The sequence below is a fragment of the Dermacentor silvarum genome, chromosome 5 (assembly GCF_013339745.2).
Source record: "Dermacentor silvarum isolate Dsil-2018 chromosome 5, BIME_Dsil_1.4, whole genome shotgun sequence".
In the NCBI taxonomy this organism is placed as follows: Eukaryota; Metazoa; Arthropoda; class Arachnida; order Ixodida; family Ixodidae; genus Dermacentor; species Dermacentor silvarum.
The window spans coordinates 82,127,327-82,144,404 of NC_051158.1; the positions used below are offsets into that span (position 1 = coordinate 82,127,327).

Sequence of the window (17,078 nt, forward strand, 5' to 3'; positions counted from 1 at the left end):
TGATCACAGCTTAAGAGAACATGCAAAAGCGCTTTCGGGGCTGATTAAGCTATGTCCAAACGGCGCAAGCAGCGTATATGGCGCTTGTTCTAAAAGCGGGACTAAATATGTATTCCAAGCTATTCAAGCCTTCTGATTATGAATTCAGTCAGGATTGGTGTGTTTTGCTCTTTGTTCTTTATTCGGCAAATATTTTGAAGCAGTGGCTTGGCAGTTTCTGACTCAGTTCCTCGGTGCGGCCACTATATATCTGATTATTTTCTGCCTAATCGCTCGCTGGTGTGCTCAGTTCCGATAAATTTGTTCTTGCTGCGCACAAGGTTTGAAGCGTAGCTGTTTTGTACATTGTAATACCTTGCAGCAAATATATATTACAGCTAGTAACTCGCTCACTCTTGTACACCGTCACGAAACATTCAGCTTCGACCATTCGTGCGCCATAGGTGTAGTGCGTCATTTATTGTGCGCATATATTCAAGTGTGCGCCCATTCACTTATTCTTGATACGTCGGCGATAGAGTGGGCGTAAGTTTTCCTGCCATTTGGGACAGATGTGTATAGATAACGTGCGCGAACCTTACTACGACAGGAAGCGGCGCTACTCCCTTTGTCATTGTTTAACGAATGCACGGTACTCACTCTTGCCGACGTTCTGGGGATGGAGCCCTTTCTTTGAAGGTTAGCGATACAAGGCTGGCAGGTGAGCAAATTTCTGTATCCTCGAGGAAAGCCGTACATCACGAAGTGCCGGTAACACGTTCGGACAGTTGCAGCAGCGGTCCGCGAACTTGGTCACACAGATTCATTCTATTCCTCAACATGCCAGTCACTATTTTTCAGCCAACTATTGCACACGTATTCAATCCACACGATTCAATCCAGCATGATTGGAGCACAGTGTGTAAGCGAAAACTCAGTTGCATTTCCGACAGCTGATCGCACTGAAGCAAGGTAGAAGCGGTGATGGTTTCGTATTCGTGCGCGGTCGCTGAGGAGACGTATGGCGCGTCGCCTTGAGCGCCATCTCGTTTCTCTAAAACAAACTGCTCCGCGAAAAGGGTCAATAGCCGTGCTGATAGCAGAGCGACACCAACACACGAAATAGCAACACCGTGTATATATTTGCTCAGGCCTTGGCCTTGTTCGGCGAGAGCACAGCAATGGGCACGACCCGCTCCTTGAGCGTGGCCGGCTCGGGCGACTTCTTCGCGGCACGGATGACGAGAACGCCCTCTTCGTCGGCCAGGAACTCCGAGCTGACCTGGTCGGGGTCCGCGTCCGGCGGCAGCATGTAGCGGCGCGTGAACTCGCGGGACACGAAGCCGTGCTCGTCCTGGCGCTCCTCGTGCTTGCCGTGCACCAGTACGCAGTCGGTGCCCACCACCTGCGTCGAGCATCGCCGCGCGCAAGGTCAGGGATATAGGAGGCACCTTGCCAGCGAGTCTCCGCACAAAATTTCACACAAAACGACGCCGCACTTGCACGAATGCTACGCTAGCGACGGCGTACGAAGTCATCTGGTGCCATTTATAAAGGGAATAGTTTTACAGCTTCATAGCTTTATAAGCGATAAAGAACAATTGAAAAAAAATGATCAGTGAGATTACCCATATGATAAGATTTATGCGTACCCTAGGGTATGCATAAATCATGTATGCAATACATAGGACTCCATAGAAAATGCACGGGCAAACTTATAGTATAGTAATGGGCCAACTTGAAATTTAGGGGTTCTGCATACTTTTTGGCTATTTCTCCAGGTCGTCGGCCGAACTCTCGCCGCTGATAGAATAGGGAGAAATGTACGTGCCACACCGACATGGCTCACTGCATGTAGATGCGGGACTGGGTTAGGCACCGCTGTTCAAAGCAACTCATTCACTCCGACTTGGAGAACTTGGCATGTGCTAACTCTATATAAGCCGCTCTTCAGTGAACGACTTTGACGCAAACTTGGGTAACCAGGCATGTACCAATGGGAATGTGCCGCTGTACAATGAGCAAAAACATCCCTCAACTTTCTCCGACGAGGAGCGGAATCGAAACCACGTCAATAGGCTTCCTCAAGTACAGCGACCCGATGCATTATCAGGCTGCGCCACAAATGCTATGTTCCGCTCTTCAACGAACCTCTCGCCGGCTTGGGTCACTGAGTACGTGCCGCTGAGTGTGCGGCCAAGCGAGGGTACATTTCTGAGAGTTCGCAGGCACCGGCGTGCCATGCTTCTCGTCTCGGAGGACACGCGCGAACTTCTCCGGAGTGCCACTAGAGGACGCAGCGTGTCCATGCGCGAAAGAGGAGCCGGTCGGCCTCACGATGCGTTTCTCGGCGCTCGCAAGCACCGGCGCGCCATGCATTTCGGGGGCCACGCGCATGCTTCTCAGTGACGGCGCTAGATGGCGTCGAGTGTTCTTATGGAGGCGCGAAAGAGGCGGCCCGCACGGCTCATACACAATTCATTGAGACGGTGGCAGCACGTTGTGTCACTATATTGATAAAATGCCAACTCATTACTGTCGGCAGTCCTCGTGAGATGGGTTCTGCCGCATTTCTTTTAAATCGCCTGTTACAGATTACATAACTTTAGTCCTTGCGCTGGATCATTCGGAGAGGCGGACATTAATTGCACGAGAAATCGAAACGCATGCTCGAATAATTAACAAAAATGCGCTAATTAATGTCATAATTACTTTATAGCACATATTCCAATTTACAAATTGTAGCCGGTGAGTATGCGAGGCGTATCCACTTGGAATGCATTTCCAGAATGACACAGTTTGGGGATATACGCCATAAAACTATAGCCGTAAAAATGCACTTACTTTTTTAACAATACGCTCTTTTATGCATTGAAGCACCCATGTAACTGGAACGCCCATGTATTTCGTCCCACAATTTGGGAAATAATGTCTGGAAACTGGTGTCAGTCTGGAGATTCAAGTGGATACGTCTTGCAAATTCACCGGCTGCATTTCGTAATATACAATATGTGCCGTAAGGAAATTAATTAAAAAGTTAAAGAATGTTTTTTATTTAATTAGTTGAACATGTGCTTCGATATTTTGCGCTAGTAATGTCCCTCCCCCTCTTCGAATAATCCGGCTCAAGGACCAAAATTATGCTATCTGCCACAGGCGATTTTTAAAAACATTGGAAAGCTTAGAAATGACCCCCTCCGTATGTGATGACAAGTGTTCGCGGCAGCGAGTGAGATGTGTTCATGTTCGTCCGTGCGGGCGTGACACCATGCTTGTTAACTTAATCAGTAAGCGAATGTTTACTGCAATTTATACGGCCTATAAAACTTCGAACCATGACTCGTGTAGTTGTCTAATGCTTTGCTATCACTGCTTCGCCTTTCGGGAGAAACTGCGACTACACGACAACCAATGAACCAATGTGAATGAAATATTTCTTTGCGTTTGAGAGATAAGGTTAAATTTTAGTAACTATATCAAGTAGAACTTTGATTTATTTCCTGTAATATTTAAAAAAATTCCGAAAATCTGGAAGCTTGAAAAAGAAAGTAGAACCACGAAGTTGGACATCCGCAACTCCGCACCAGAAACAGTTATCTCAGTTCTGTAAACTGCATCTTTTAGAGCATACCAAGTGGACAAATTTGATGTATGAATTTTGAAGCTTGCGTGAATTTGTTACAATGTTTAAAATGGTTTTGCAAGTCCACCAACAAATTATTATAGTTCAGAGAAATGCATAATACATCCATTTTGTCCGCTTTACATAATTGTGATTTCGTATTTCATTACTGAGTTACGGACTGTTACTCTGTTACTGTATGTTACTCTGGCACTAAGTTACAAAGTTGGAAACTCGGTATTTGAAAGGCTTTAAGTATTCAGTAAAAAATATTACTGGACATTGATGGAATAAATTGAAAATGAACTTCCCACAGTTACTAGATATTTACTTTCTTTTAATGCAACAAACCTCATTAAATTATATGCAGTGGTTGTCGAGAAAATCGATTTCTTTCTGACGTAGTACACTTCAAACAGCGCACTTTTTTTGCACTATGCGGTGTGGGGATCGAGGTGCCTTCCCGCGCCTCGTCCCCCAGCTCGCGCGTGGCGCTTAGCTCGATCCCCGGGAACCGCCGCCGTAACGGCAACATGGCGGACATGGCGAGCGCGCCGGACTTACTTTCCCGCGCAAACCGCGCTTCTCCCCCCCGGGATTGGACTTGCCCCGCGAAACACGTCACCGGGACGCGCCCTGTTTGGCCTCCCGCGCGGCGGCCCCCGGGCACCCTCTCCACCCGAGCTCTCGTCCGCTGAGCGCTTCCTCGCCGCGGCAGAGGCTCACAGGCTCGCAACGAGGTGGTTACATGAGACCTTTGTTCTCGCGACTCCTCGTTATCGCGCTTGGCGGACCGCTACCCGGTTAGCCCTAGCGCAGCGGGCGCGCGTACTCGATCGGTCTTGCGGCGAGCCTTGGCCCGTAAGCGCCGTGACTGTAGCACTGAGCTGTACCTTGGGTGAATAAACCCGAGTTTGTTGGCGATCTGACTCCGGAGCCTTCTCTGCGCCGTGTCGGAGAGTCGACGAACCCTGCCGTAGCGCCTTTGTGCGTTGCGGAGTGGAGGAGCGTCGTGCCCTTTCCTGACCGTCGCTCGTAGGGTAAGCCTTGTGCAAACCCATCTCCACATAACTGGCGCCCAACGTGGTTTCGGTATGGCATCAGAGCAGGCCCCTTCACGGCCCTCGTTCCTGCCTCACCCCCTGGCTGCGGACTTATCGTCCTTCGGAGCGAACGACACCGACAGCACGAGGTAGGTTCGCCTTCGCGACCCTCTGCTTTCGGCCACCGGGAGCGATCCCTTCCTTGGAGCGCCCTAGGTGATGTCTACAGCTCGGTTGTGTACGCTAGTCCTATATGGCCACGCCAGTTACGGGTTTTATCAACTGTTTGAGACGCGCGGGGAGCAGGTGCCTACTAGCCCCTCCGGCGTGCTGCCTCCGCTCACTGGCCTTTGTCCCGAGCTCAGTTGTGCCCAACGTGCCGCATCGGAGCCACCCCGCTTAGATGCTCGCACGAATACGCTCGCCGGCCTCCCTTTGTCCCGAGCGTCGTTCGTCGCGCCATGTGCCGCATCGGAGCCACCCTGCTTAGATGCGCGCACGCATACGCTCGCTGGCCCACCTTTGTCCCGAGCGCCTTTCTCGGACGAATACGCCGCGGTGCAGCCTTCCCGCTACGCCGTGGGCGCGAGCTCGCTCGCTGGCCTTCCTTTGTACCGAGCGCAGTTCGGTGTCCCGTGCGCCGCAGCTGAGCCTCCCTGCCTCGCTGTTGGTGCAAATTGCTCGCTGGCCTCTCCTTGTCCCGAGCGCAGCTGGGAAGCAATGTCGAGCGCGAGCCACCCCGCTCAGCCGACAAAGTCGCCGCGTTTTCCGCCTGCCGCTTGTCTCACGCGCATCCGAGCGACATTTTCGACGTGCGTGAGTCACCCCGCTCCGCTGTCGATCCGTCTGCCGGTCATGTGAGGCCTCATGCGCCTGTCGGAGCGGCAGCCCAGCTCTTCTCTTTTTTACTGGCCCCATTGGGTCGGTTGTGCATTGAGCGGACCACCTGTCCGTTGGTCTTTTTTGCTCTCCGGAAGTTGGCGTTAGCGTACGTGCCGTTTGCCGTGGAGACGTACAATCCGGCTTAAGCGCTTGTGCGAGCCATCGGGCCGCCTCGCGCGCTGGGCGTTGACATGGCAGTGGTACCTTGTTCTGCGCTACCGGAAAGGGAGTTCAAACGTGGTGGCGGACGCCTTGTCGCGAGCCCCTGTTTCGGCGTTTGATCCTTTGGTCCGCCACTCCCGTGAGCATTCGCACCAAGTAGAAGCCGGAGCCTCAGTCTCCAATGGCTCAAAAGGCGCGAACCTCATGCACTTAGTAGAGACCGGAGCCTGTGTCTCCAATGGCTCGAAAGGCGCGATCCCCGATGGCGAAGCGATCCTCGGATTGCCAGCCCCGGGAGAGGACTTTTACCTGGTGGATCCCGTTACCTCATCGGGTATTGTCTTCAGCAGGCAAGAGCTGCTAAAGGCTCAGCAGAGCGATCCATTTTGTAAATAGTAATCGTTGACAGGCTCCAAGAGCCGAGCTCCCATGAGGATCGGGGCGGCAAAGCCGCCGGGCGCACCCGGACAGCTTGTATTGCTGTTGGCGCCGAGTGCCACGCAGCTTGTATTGTTGCGGGCACGTGGGATCCGTATCTGCTTAAGCAGAACGACCCGTTTTGTAAATAGAAATCGTTGACAGGCTCCAAGAGCCGAGCTCCCAAGAGGAGTGGGGCGGCAAAGCCGCCGGGCGTACCCGGACAGCTAGTATCGCTGTGGGCACGTTGGATACGTATCTGCTTGACGCCGATAAAGCTCTCCTGCGCTATATCCCATTTTGAGAAGGCTCCCCAGGAGTCTTACAAGGTGGTGATAACCCGCAGTCTAAGGAAAGCCACCCTGAGCTATTTCAACGACTCGCGGGTGGCCGGACATGCAAGTGGCCTTAAGACTTTCCAAAAGTTGTGCCGCTCCGCTACCTGGCCAGGCATGAAGCGTGACGCTCTTCACTACGCCCGCTCATGCCGCGTGTGCCAATGTGTGAAGCCTCGCGCGGGCAAACCCCCCGGGCTCATGCAGCCAATCGACAGCCAGCTACCCTGGCAAGTCGCGGCCTGTGACATTATGGGAGCTTTTCCCAGAAGCCGGCGAGGCTTCGTTTTTCTCCTGGCTGTCACAGATCATTTCACGAAATGGGTTGAACTTTTTCCCCTTCGGAAGTTAACGGCACGCGCAATCTGGGACAAGTTGACCGAGGTCTTTAACCGCTTTGGCTTTCCGGCGGAGCTGATAACGGACAACGCGTCCTACTTCACGGCCAAGGTGTTCGTGGATGCGTGTGCTGCCTTTGGCATTAAGCACCGCAAGACAACCACGTATCACCCACAGGCCAACCCGACAGAACGGATTAACCGGAACCTCAAGCCCTTGCTCGCGGCCTTTGCCCAGCAACATAGGGATTGGGATGTCTGTCTTAACGAGATAGGCTTCTCCTTGCGGTCCACGGTGAACCGTTCGACTGGGTACACGCCCGCTTTCCTCAACTTCGGGAGAGAGCTTCCAAACCCCATGGACCGCGTTCTGCGGACCGGCAGCGGGGCGTGCGCCACGAAGGCCGGCCTTTCCGGCTACGCGGCGGAACTGCGCTCACGGATGGACGCGGCCCTTGACCTGGCCCGTTCCAACCTGGAAAAAGCGCGAGCTGGACAAAAAGCCCAGTACGACCGGTCACATAGGGACGTGCACTATGGTGTCGGCGATCTCGTCCTCAGACGCAACCATGTCTTGAGTGACGCCGCCAAAGACATCTCTGCCTCCCTGTCGGCCAAATGGTTGGGCCCGTACCGAGTGGAGACCAAAATGTCCCCTCTGGTATACAAGCTGGCTGACTCCCAAGGGAGACCAGTCGGCGGTCCAGTTCACGTCTCGGACCTCAAACCTTTCGTTGCCCGTAGCAACGACTGGGGAGAGGGGGAGGCGGTCAACGAACCGCAGGCAAACCGTGATACGGCTGGTCCCAGGCCACGCCACCGGTACAACCTACGGAAACGCACCTAGGCAGGTTTTCTCCCACCAGCTGGTAGCCGGACTTTATTCCCTACCACGCCGATGAACGGAGAGACACAGCTACGGTGCGAAGGCGCACGTTGAAGTGGTGACAGGCCCTTTTGGCCTAATATACCCTCTCGTGCTCACCCGCCTTCTGAAGCGCCTAGTCAGCTTTCTCCCACTAGCAGGTAGCTGGACTTCATTCCCTATACCATGCCGGTGAATGGAGAAATGTAGCTACGGTGCAAGGGCGCACATCGAAGCGGTGACAGGCCCATGTGGCCTAATATACCCTCTTATGTGTTGCCCAAGCCTCAGCCTGGCAAACGTCCCTTTTTGGGCTGTCAGCCAGGCGGGCAATTTCCTTGGCACGCCGGCTATGCCGGGGGGCGTTCCTGTCCTTCACCTTGCGTCGTCCAGTCTGCTCCCTGCGCCTGGCTCCACTGTGCCACCAGTCTTGCTGACCACGAAGCCGGCTGTCCCTGGTCTTACCATGTCAGCCTGTTGCCGACCTCAAGGCCTGCTGACTCCTGGCCGAGGAGGGTCACTCCGGCTGCCGCTGCTGACCTGGCTGCCGGTTATCCCGGCCTGCTGTTCCTGCGCAATCCGGGGAGCCCAGTGACTTCTGTGGTGGCTGCTGCGCCAAAATGGCAGCCACGCCTCGCGCGTTCCTGGCTGCTCCAGTCCGGCGGACCTCGAGTGTTGCTGGCTCAACCATGGCGCTGCCCTGCCCCGTCCTTCCTGGGCTGCCGACTCTTCCACCTAGCAGGGGGTCCTTCCAGTGTGCGGAACTTTGGTGGCCAAGGCAAACCCCTGGCTTTGTGTTAAGAGAAGCGACGTCTTCGCCTTTCGGACTGCTGGGGCCCCTTTCTCCCTGTCGTGGTCCTGAGGAAGACGATGACACCCTCTTGGACTTTGCCCCGTTGGCTTAGCCCTCTTTGGCTGAGTCAACCTTGCCACTTGGCCTCGGTCAGCCACTTTGGAGGCTAGCCTCGGTCTTTAGGAGGGGGGAATGTGGGGATCGAGGTGCCTTCCCGCGCCTCGTCCCCCAGCTCGCGCGTGGCGCTTAGCTCGATCCCCGGGAACCGCCGCCGTAACGGCAACATGGCGGACATGGCGAGCGCGCCGGACTTACTTTCCCGCGCAAACCGTGCTTCTCCCCCCCGGGATTGGACTTGCCCCGCGAAACACGTCACCGGGACGCGCCCTGTTTGGCCTCCCGCGCGGCGGCCCCCGGGCACCCTCTCCACCCGAGCTCTCGTCCGCTGAGCGCTTCCTCGCCGCGGCAGAGGCTCACAGGCTCGCAACGAGGTGGTTACATGAGACCTTTGTTCTCGCGACTCCTCGTTATCGCGCTTGGCGGACCGCTACCCGGTTAGCCCTAGCGCAGCGGGCGCGCGTACTCGATCGGTCTTGCGGCGAGCCTTGGCCCGTAAGCGCCGTGACTGTAGCACTGAGCTGTACCTTGGGTGAATAAACCCGAGTTTGTTGGCGATCTGACTCCGGAGCCTTCTCTGCGCCGTGTCGGAGAGTCGACGAACCCTGCCGTAGCGCCTTTGTGCGTTGCGGAGTGGAGGAGCGTCGTGCCCTTTCCTGACCGTCGCTCGTAGGGTAAGCCTTGTGCAAACCCATCTCCACAGCGGTAAGTGAACATTCATTCGTGTGTACTGCAAAATGGTAAGTGTGTTTTAGAGCTGCTAAGTTATTTCAGTGAAGCATTCTGACTTTTAATTGTGGGAAAATCACGGTGGAGAATGGGTCTCGCACTTTCTGGCTGAGCAGTTGTATTTTTGGTGTGGCCTTGCCTGTAAACCAAAAATAGAAGCTCAACCTCTGGAGGCATTTGGGCGGTGTTCACAAAGTGGAACGGATCGCGTGACACAACAATTTCTCGGAGTGTTTGCCGGGCGCAAGAAATGGGCCTGCTGCGAGTAAAACTGCGAGCATCTATCAGCGGCATCCCACCGCAGTGCTGCCACCACTGTTGCATTAAGCTCTGGTCTATGCTTTGGTTCTATAATCGAGGGTTTGACAAAAGTTCAGCGTCTGGAGAGGGAGGAACATGGTTGAAGAAAAAACGTTCACTCTCCAATGCAAAAACAAAAGAAAAAGTCTTTTTTTAATGCTTCGGCGCCAAATATGGCTACCTTGTTGAGAACGAAATAAATGCGTGGCGGTCGTTATATGCATGTCGAATGACGCAATGCGCTTGCGTACAATTCAAAGAGGAGACCCCGCTTCCGGTTTATCGCGTGCGCTCCACATTACATGCAAAATGATTAAAAAAGCAGGCGCGATTATAATAAATGCATTTACGTTTGGCCAATGTACGTTTTTCTTTTTTCAATCTTGCTTTGGTTCTGGTTCCGCTAGACAAACTATTAAGACGTCCATGTTTTTTTTTCTGGAAGCAGCATGGCTTAGGTAAATCGGCGAGCTGTCGCCGTGATTGGTAGATTACGCTGGTCTCAGTGTGCGCTGTTCCCGGAGTGCAAACCGTAGGTTAACCTACCTTGACGGTGATGTCGCTGGGGTTGAAGAAGCTGACATCGAGGCGAACCTCGAACTTGGAATCGTCGTTGACCACCTCCGAGATGCCCGTCGAGCGCGGCACCACCTCGCACACGCCGCCAGACACCTGCAGGCGCCGCGCGCTGTTTTAGCACCGCAGCCTGTTGTGCAACGCACGGAGACTGTGTGTCCTCATCACATTATCAACAGCGGGAGAACAAGAGATGTTGGCCCACTAGCTGTTGATCAACTCTCATCTCCATCTTCCTCCGAGCATATTGCCTTGTATGGATATTCATCATATGGTCACCTAGAGGCAATTCTAGAGACGACTGTTACTGCGCAGCGTGTACCACGCACTAAAGGGGACAAGAAAACGTCTTTCCAGTAATGCATTTCAGTTTAAAAGTGAAGCCGACTTTAAGGGGATCGGTCTATGCTTGGTCTTTGTAAGCTGGCTTTCCCGCGTTCAGTTTTGCATTGAATGAAGCCTACTTGCCGTATGCGAACGATGCGATGCGAACGGGTCCCGATAACGCTGTCGCGTTCTACTATTAAAGGCGAAGCTTAAGCGTCCTCCAATTTTTGACATGATCTTGCGCTTCTTGGCGTCAGGTTGTGTTTTGCTTCCTAGTAGGCGCTCATATTCCCTTTAGTGCGTGCTGCTCATAGCACAAGAATAATGAACTTAACGTATATACACCAACTAGCCCAATTCATGGCTCCGTTAATGAGTTCCCCGCTGCAAGGGCATTTGGTTGCCTCAGTCAAAGCTGGAAGTTGAATGCCTATATCCGGATGCGTTAACTTAAGAACAAGTTAAGAACAAGTTAAGGACCGTGCAAAGAGCTATGGAACGAAAAATGTTAGGCGTAACATCAAGAGACAGGAAGAGAGCGGTGTGGATCAGAGAGCTATAAGGGAGATAGCCGATATTTTAGTTGACAGTAAGAGAAAAAAATTGAAGTTGTAATCAGACATGCAGCGCAGGACAGGGGTAATTGGAGATCGGAGGGATAGGCCTTCGTCTTGCAGTCAACATAAGAATAGGCTGGTGATGATGATGATGAGCTTGGTCGCCTTCTCTACTTAGAACCCACCGAAAGCGGTAGCCCGCTTTCGGTGGGTTCTAAGTACAGAAGCAAGATACATGGTGCTCTTTGGCCACATCTGGCCCTTGCGCCACGATACACCACGCCATCATCATTTACCATCATAACTATTATCATCTTTAATGAAGCAGGGTTAAAAGCGTTCGCGATAAAATTTGTCTTACCGTTAGGAACGTGTCTGGCAGGTAAAAGTTTACGAGAATGTTCCATTACAAACACCGCACTGCACCGTACGATTCAGCTCTGAGACTAAATATATTTGATTACACGGGATGATAACCAGGCATCTTGACTAGGAAATCTAAGCGCGAATGCTCTGTGTCTGCGCAGTCGAGCCGACTTTATCGGTAGGTCGACGGCTTCAGACTATACTGCTGAGCGATTGACCGATTAACCTTTAAATTAGTCGATTATTGCGTTAATTGTGGCTGATTTCTTTTTATTTGACGGCGATTAACTGCAACAACAGGTTGCAGTAACGCGAGTAAAAAAGCCAGGCGTCAGCACCGAAGTGTCTTCTTTGTCTGCTCTGAACAGCAAGAAAGGGCGTGACTATACAGTGTTCCGAAGTTCTCTAAAAAACGGCGTCTGTATCCCTCTCAAGAGAGAAGCCACCCATGCTCGCTACACTTCAAGTCGGCGGGACAAAATGGATCAGTGAATAATAGAGAGTTTTAGAATAGGGGTCCCAAACGTTTTGGGGCCCCAAAGAAATAGCGTCGACACCACTGCGCATGCGCGAGACGCTAACTGCGTTTGGGTTTTGCGTTGGGCACGCTATTTCGCCGATTTAGCGGGAGCCCCAAAAGCAGCCCCAAAAGTTTTGCGTCAACAAACATGGCGGCACCCATCGAAGCGGCGGCTCTCCGAGTACCAAACTCGGCTTGATTCGTGGTAACGCGTGAAGTTGGTAAGCTAGGAGAAGTGACTGCGGTTATCGCTTTCTCTCAACTAACGTGTGTAATGAAGATTGATTCATTAGACGCTGCTGATTCTGAATTCGATTGTCGATTTCATGGCTCGTAGGCCTAACGTGGATTAGCTTGTCTGGTGAAGGCACGTCAAGTTGGTTACTCAAAATTAGGCGCAATAAATCGCTTGCTGCTAATAGAATAACACCTTAATTGCAATTAAACGCAAAACCACGAAAGTCAAAATTACTCTTCCTATCATAAAATGGTATAGTTTATTTTAATATTTGTCATAGCTTTTCTTTGACACCGTGGTGGCGCTGCAAGCGCAAGACGGTATTCGCAAACGCAAAGCCCTATTCTAAAACTCATCGCTCTTGCATGCCCCAAAGCTAACACCCGCAAAGCTCTTTGGGGCCCCAAACTTTTGGGGCCCCTATTCTAAAACTCTCTACTATCACTGCAGCTGGACTTACGATTGCGTCTATGTGAGATCGCTAAGCTTCATAGGTCGACTCAAAGAGCAAAGTGTCACTGGCGCTACATTAAGGGTATATTTTAATAAAACTTGTTGGGCTAGTTGGGTACATGTTTCATACACCGAAAAGACGCAACACACCAAGAAAAACACAGGAGAAAGGAAAGAGCGTCATCTTTCCTTTCGCTCTTTCCTTTCGCCTGTCTTTTCCTTAGTGTGTTGCGTCTTTTCTTTGTATGAATTAAGGGCCTATGTACATTCCAATTTATAGTTTTGCTTTCTTTTTTTGTCGAAGTATACGCGCAGAAATCTTCAGTTGCATTATTTTATATCACGTTCATAGAGATCTGCGTGTGAGCTCACAAATCCGTCTAACCGACAAATAATCGATTGAAATGTTTTGAGTAATTGGGCTCAAAATTTGAATCAATGCTAAGCCTAACTATAATTCGTTTTAACGTAGTTAGGGTGGCTCTAACGTAGTGCTATACTGCTCCAGACACCTGCCTGCTTTCGCGCATTTATTAACCTGACATGGATTAGAGGTGCGCTGATTGACTGTTTGATTGATTGATGGGGTGATATAGGAAATGCCAAATTTGGTCGCCAAGTGAAAAGCTTCCTGGAGTGGAGTGGCTGGCCGGCAAGAGTGTGTTCACCTGTCCTCTTCGCGGCGAAGACAGCGATAGCGTGGACAACGGCCTCCTGGCGAACGGGTCTCGATCGAACAGGTCCTCGTCCCTGAGCGCCACGCCGAACTTCTGGTCGAAGATGCGCGACGGGTAGTCCCAGGCGTCCCACCAGTCCTTGTCCCGGTGGCGGCCGAACAGGCTCCTGTGGAACGGCATGATGGCCTCGGACCTGCAAGCGCGGCGAGCGGTTCAAGGCCGCGGTTGGCACTCGTAAGTGCTCGGCTTCTGAAGCGTGCCGCAGCTCTTCGGCATTGCTCTTCACAGAATGATGTTCTTAAAGAGGCCTTCAAATTCATATACTTTTCTGGAAATACGGCGCGATCACATTGCAGAAGAAAAAAAAGGTTTTGGATCGGCAGCATGGACATTGAAGTTACGATGGGCCAGTCATCATAATTTAAAAAGCATTTTCTTACGGATGATGACATTGCGGAAGAAGCATTTGCCTATTATAGATGATGCGTTATATTGTGAAAAGAAATCAAATATTTCTTACAAGTAGGTGCGCCGCTTATTATTAAGTACAGGGCCTTCTGATGCAAGAGATAACACTAATGAACAGCAGTGATACTGCGAAACGCGTGGAACTTCTCGTCAAACCTCGTAGTACACTGTTAAAAAAAACCATTGTTTTGCAGTATCCTAACAAAAACTATTCATCCAAATGCTTTTGGTTAGCAGAAGGTTACGCTTACAATGAATGAGATGTTAAAGATTCGTATCTTGTCGACACTAATCGGAACATTAAAGACAACATTGCGTCTCCAAATGGAGCAAACGTGACTGGAAGTGGTACCCGCGAGGCTTTCACTTGCAGCTTGCTCGCTTTTGAACATAGAGTTTCTCACTATGTTATAGTGAGAAACTCTTTGCTATTGAAGGCTTCAGCTTTATTTAATCCAGGAGCGAATGCACTCGATGTTCGTGCCGCAAAAGGGAATCGAGAAACAAACCAGGAAATAAAACAAGTTAATACAATCATAAGGAAAGCCGTCCGCTCTCCCACTGCGGCGCATGCGCGCAGCCCTGCCGGCCTCTACCGCCTGTGCCGCCGACTCTCTCTGGGCTCTCGCCCGCCTCTCCCATAACAGTGTCGACAACGGCGTTTAGCCGTTCCGTCACGTAGCCAGCGTTTTGACAGCTGTTGTGTGTGGTCACACAAACAACGCGCACAACTGTTGGCGACGGCGGCGGCGTTTTATCCGCGTTCGCACCGAACGCGCGCCGCGTCGGTGACGCGTTTATGAAGAACGTGCCAACCTTTGCCGTACACCCTGTGGCGGTGTATCGAAGCGACCATAAGGTAATGGTCCCTGTGGTCACTAAATAAATGAAAACCACCGGATCATATATATTTCTCATTCTTTAATAGTTCAAATAACCAATGACACCATCACATCTTAATATTCATATTTGGAAATACATAATTCCCGCCATAGTACAGCTTCGCTGGCCTTCCATCTCCACCCCAGTAGAAGGGCTGACAGATTTTTATATACATTTTAAAGCGAAATACATTCGCAACAGTTTAAGAACACCCTGCGTGTTGCATTTCCCTTCTAGCAGCACCGTTTCCCCCTAGCCCTCCTAAAGCTCCTCAAGGTCCAATACCCATCCCTCTATTCGACGATATACCATTCGTTGGGACAGGATGCTTGAGTACAGAATATTGTATGAACCAATGGGATCCTATTCCACGATTCACTTCCACGCAATCTAATTTAATTGCATTTGATGTTATGAAATGTCATTCGATCCAATCCCGAACGGTGCTATCCTAGCTATCACATCAGACTGGACGGCGTCAAATTCACGATTTGATCTTTAGTAGTTCCATCATATTCCGTTCTATTCGATCGTATTTCTCATTCACATTTTATCTGATCGGATACTGCTATATCTCACTATACTTAATGCCGACAGAGTCTGCGGTCACTATGAAAGGGCGGCGCATATAGCAACAGCGCTATAGAGATGCGCCCAATCGAGTCCATGCAGGGGAAAGCCGAGGTTGTCCGGAAACATGCCGTTTGCGCGGCGCACACGTGTCGAAACTTGAGCAGGAGGTATACGGACACGGCGCCACATCGGGTAATCCGCACCTACCTGCCTGCCGCTGCGCTCACCTACGCTGGAGCGCGACTGCGGCCAAAGCCGCCAGAACTAGTGCCAAGTGTTGATGGACCCTGAAATATCTCGGTCTTCACGTGTCCCTTGCCTGTCTGAGGGACGGCCCCGAGTCAACGGACACACGCTGGAGAAGTGGCCGGCTTGCTCTATCTTGAAGGCGAACATGATGACGTAATGCTTTCTCTGTCGCGGAAGGCGACAGACATTGAGTGCACCACCTTTCGTGGGAGCAAGCGTGGGAGCACCACCTTTCGTCGTCTGCGAGCAAGCGTGCATCTTTGACAGAAGTGCCAGCGAGTGCCAAGCTCGTTGACCACAAGTCTGGGCACTATACCGGGTGATGCATCGTGTGACTGACGAGACACTAAATCAAACTCGCATTTAAACTTATGCAAATAACACCGTTATCGAACTCGTCACAACAAGAGAGATAAACATTTCTTGAGCCCAGAACAAGAGAAGCCTTTACAACGCTTACCACTAAATGCTAGCGTAGTGAATCAGTCACATCGAGAAAATGAATGCAATAGAACTGGTAATTGCGTCTATGTAAATACCATGGGCTGTGCTGCTGTGCAACAGATGAAATGCTTTGACAACCGGGGCAGAGTGGACCCGCTATAATCTAAACAGCTCCCTAACGGCCACAAGGAGTAACAGCATTGTAGTGGCGTTTACAGAGATGAAAGTTGTCCCTCATAGCAAGACAATTCCCGATGCTCTCAAAAATGCAACAATGAATGAATGAATGGTTGCGGAATGGAAATCCGGCTTGGAATACTACTTTTTTTTTTTTTTCGTTTCTACGGATTTAGCTTGTCAGAACTTCTTTCAGACTCGCGTTTCGAAGCGATACGCTGAATCCGACACGCACGATATCAACACCTCACTCTTGGACGTCTGCACAATCTGTGAACGCGAGGCGATTTCGGCAAGTGAAACTCTACACCCGCTAAGCTTGCCCCCTCCAAGTCCGAGAACGCCGTCTGCATAGATCCAATATCGGTCGGGGGGGGGGCACCAAACTGAGCAGGAACGATTGGGGCTGCATGCCTCCTGACACGTTACCTTTTCGTCCAAACGGTTGTCGCACGACAGTCGGTCAGAGACGCTGGAAGCACGCTAAGCCTACTCGATGCACCGTGGTCGTAGTCGTCGTCGCTCCGTTAAGGTAGCCGTTCGAGTCCGCGTCGTCGTTCGAATGTTTCAAGCGTCGCAAGGCAGTTACGTCGTAGGAGAGGCGCCAGTTTCTCTACCGAAGTGTATACAGGCTGCTGCCTCGGTTCGAAGACACCACTGGCAGCTCTTTTTTTTCCGCGCCGGCGAGGATGAGCGCGCACCGAGAGCGAAGGAAAGCTCCGTGGCGTCAAAAATAGTCCCAACAACCGCCCGCGCGAGCGGCGGCGCCTCTGGCTTTTTTAAATCGAGGAGAGTTCGCAGTTGCGCGCAGTGTGTTGTGGATCCGCGCTGCGTCTTCGGGTCCGATGAGCGAAACCTGACCAAAGATAGTGTCCGCGTTTCTGCCATGATACTCCTGATTATGCAGTTTTAGGTGCCATAGCACTCGGTGCACGGCGTGTTGTGCAGCAAAGTTCCTTTCTTTTCAATCTCTCTATATTCTTTTCGCT

At 51.6% G+C, this 17,078-nt stretch overlaps 1 protein-coding gene across 1 annotated transcript; it reads right to left on the bottom strand.

Annotated features, from left to right (window-relative positions):
* Nucleotides 1-1,099: 1,099 nt before the first annotated feature.
* Nucleotides 1,100-16,758, bottom strand: LOC119453545 (alpha-crystallin A chain). Its single transcript, XM_037715599.2, has 4 exons — nt 16,519-16,758; nt 13,288-13,489; nt 10,129-10,254; nt 1,100-1,384 (listed from the first exon to the last, which is right to left on the bottom strand). The coding sequence occupies exons 2-4, from the start codon at nt 13,474-13,476 to the stop codon at nt 1,127-1,129; spliced, it is 573 nt and encodes a 190-aa protein (XP_037571527.1). The 5' UTR covers nt 13,477-13,489; nt 16,519-16,758; the 3' UTR covers nt 1,100-1,126.
* Between the last annotated feature and the right edge of the window lie 320 nt (nt 16,759-17,078).